The sequence below is a fragment of the Beta vulgaris genome, chromosome 4 (genome assembly GCF_026745355.1).
Source record: "Beta vulgaris subsp. vulgaris cultivar EL10 chromosome 4, EL10.2, whole genome shotgun sequence".
NCBI classification, from domain to species: Eukaryota; Viridiplantae; Streptophyta; class Magnoliopsida; order Caryophyllales; family Amaranthaceae; genus Beta; species Beta vulgaris.
The window spans coordinates 42,218,615-42,221,243 of record NC_079205.1 but is presented as its reverse complement, the minus strand read 5'-3'; the positions used below and the strand labels follow the sequence as shown (position 1 = coordinate 42,221,243).

At 49.7% G+C, this 2,629-nt stretch overlaps 1 protein-coding gene across 1 annotated transcript; it reads right to left on the bottom strand.

The window, feature by feature from the left end:
- Positions 1-733: 733 nt before the first annotated feature.
- Positions 734-2,380, bottom strand: LOC125496684 (uncharacterized). Its single transcript, XM_048642211.1, has one exon. It carries the CDS (start codon positions 2,378-2,380, stop codon positions 734-736), a length of 1,647 nt encoding a protein of 548 aa, XP_048498168.1.
- Between the last annotated feature and the right edge of the window lie 249 nt (positions 2,381-2,629).

Here is a 2,629-nt window from a genome sequence, read left to right as displayed (position 1 = left end):
CATGTTCCATTGGATTTTTTCACCATCACCACATTTGCCAACCACTCCAGGTAATCGCAAGGTTCAATAAAGTCTGCGGCCAGCAGCTTGTCCACTTCCTCCTTTATGGCTGCGTTCTTTTCGGCAGAAAAGTTACGCTTCTTCTGCTTTACCGGCCTGACATCCTCATTCACATTTAGACGGTGTACCATGAACTCTGGGTCAATACCGGGCATTTCGTCTGCCGAAAAAGCGAATATGTCGGCATGACCTGTTAGCAGGGAGATTAAGTTAACCTTAACCTCTTCACCTAAATCAGCCCCAATTTTCACCGTTCTGTCAGGTCTCTCCTCTTCCAAACTGATTTCTTCAGTCTCCCCTTCTGGGCTGGGTCTCGGCTGATCTGCCAGTCTTGCCTCGAAGTTCTCCATAGACAAATCCTTCTTGGCTTTGTTTTCCAGCTTTCTCCTTTTTCTTTCTGACGGCGGTGTATCAGTTGGCCGTTTATGGTCAGAGTGTTTTAGCGCGGTTAGGTAGCAGGCCCTTGCCGACTCTTGGTTTCCACTGATTTTTTCGGGGTTGCCGTCATTGGAAGTGTAGATCATAGTAAGGTGGTACATGGAGACGACGGCTTGCGCGTCATGAATTAGCGGTCTTCAAATGATGGCGTTATACGCCGCTGGGACATCTACAACCAGGAACTCCACCATGAGATCCTTGGAACGGGATCCTTCTCCTATTTTGACAGCCAGCTTTACCGTTCCTTCTGGGACAACAGATGCTCCTGTGAAACCGATAACTGGTAAGAGACCGGCTTCAAACATGCTTCATCAAAGCCCATTTTTTCAAACGTCTCTTTGTAGAGAATATTGGCGGAGCTTCCTCCGTCGATCAAGACGCGATGGACCATTGCATTGGATATCTGCAGAGATACTACCAAAGGGTCGTCATGGGGATAAACGATCCCTTTAGCATCCTCTGAAGTAAAATCCACGGACGGCATTGATGGATGTGCCGGCCACTTCCTGGCATTGTTGTATTTCACCTGGTGGCGAACTTCTTTCGGGCTAGCTTTCGCCTCGTGAATGCTGCCGCCTCTTGTCGGTCCTCCGCTTATGACATGGATCTCAGTGATCCTATCCTTTACCGGCCTTCTGTTACTATTTTCGTCCTCCCTAGGAGGAGTTTTGCGATCAGTCCTTGCTTGGTACTGGGTGAAATAACCTCGCTTGATGAGGTCTTCAATCCCGTCCTTAAGGTCTTTGCAATCATCTGTTTTGTGGCCGTAATCATCATGGAATTCACACCACTTGGACTTATCTCTACCCTTATAGTACATCTTTCTCGGCCTTTGCCATTTTTCATCTTTGCTATGCAGTTCGAAAATTCGGGCCCGGGATATCGTCAGTGGTGTATAATTGTGATATTTGTCCGGCCTTCCTTCAAATCCTTTTTTCACCGAGTTGTTCTCCTCTCTCCTGCCGGTGGTCTCGGCCTTTTTATCCTTCCGGTACTTATCGTCCTGGCGATCCTTATCCTTATCCTTCTCCTTATCTTTTTCTATGGCTGCCGGCCTTTTCGCGTTAGCTGCTTTGTCAAACTCTTTTCCCCTGATAAAGTCATTCGCCTTGCCCAGGACCTCTGTCAGGCATGTCATCTTTTTTCTGCCGAGATAACTGCGGAATGGAGTCCCTTCTCTCAGCCCCGTCATCAGGGCCAGGATCGCTACTTCCTGCTGCAATGTTGGGATGGTGACGGCTTCAGCATTGAAACACCCGACATAGTCCCTCAAGCTTTCTGTCTCCCCTTGTTTAATAGACATTAGCTCGCCGGTTGTTTTCTCACGCCGCTTATTACTGACAAAGTGTGTCACGAACATGAACGTGAGTTGACGGAAGTCAAACACGGTTGCCGGCGGAATACTTTTAAACCAAGTTTGCCCTAGTCCAATCAAGGTAGATGGGAATACCTTACACCACACCGAGTCGGTGTCGGTGTATAACAACATATGACCCTCATAGACTAATATATGGTCCTCTGGGTCAGTTTTGTCGTCATACTTGCATGTCGGCATTTTCAGCTTCTCCATGGGCTCCTGTAGAATCGCAGTAGAAAACAGTGAATTCCGCAGTGATACCGGCGCCCTACGCCGATATTCACTTCCCTTTCTTGGCTGGGAGGAATGCTGTTGGACCTCAGTGTCCTGCGCCTCCTCCTCTTCTTCCTCTTCACCCCCCACCTGCTCTGTGGCGGTCTTCGAGTTTGCCACCTGATCCTGATCATGCCGGTCTCGCTCGCCCTGGCGGCCCGTCCACAGTGAGCTGAGCTTTCTCACTGGGCTGTGGACTCTGCTCAGAGGTCGCTTTGCCCGGGGACCGGTCGGTGGGGTACCTCTAGCCATTGCCTAGAATACCTCTGCCGCACTCCTAAGTTGTTCTAGGTGAACATATTCTGCAGGGTATGGAAGATGTCTTCCTGGGGAGTCTCAGGGGTTTTTCTAGTCGTGTCAACAGGTGGCCGACTTTGCCTAGCGGCCGGCAGTGGAGTTGAGAACCCCGGGGGTGCTTTGTCAACGGGAACGTTGTTCTCGTCAGTTCCGGCATCCCTAATTGCTGCTTAGGATCCACAAGGGTTTTTGTTTGCAAGAGAT

Coding starts and splice junctions, on each gene's coding strand:
- LOC125496684 (XM_048642211.1), bottom strand. CDS start 2,380: ATGGCTAGAGGTACCCCACCGACCGGTCCCCGGGCAAAGCGACCTCTG.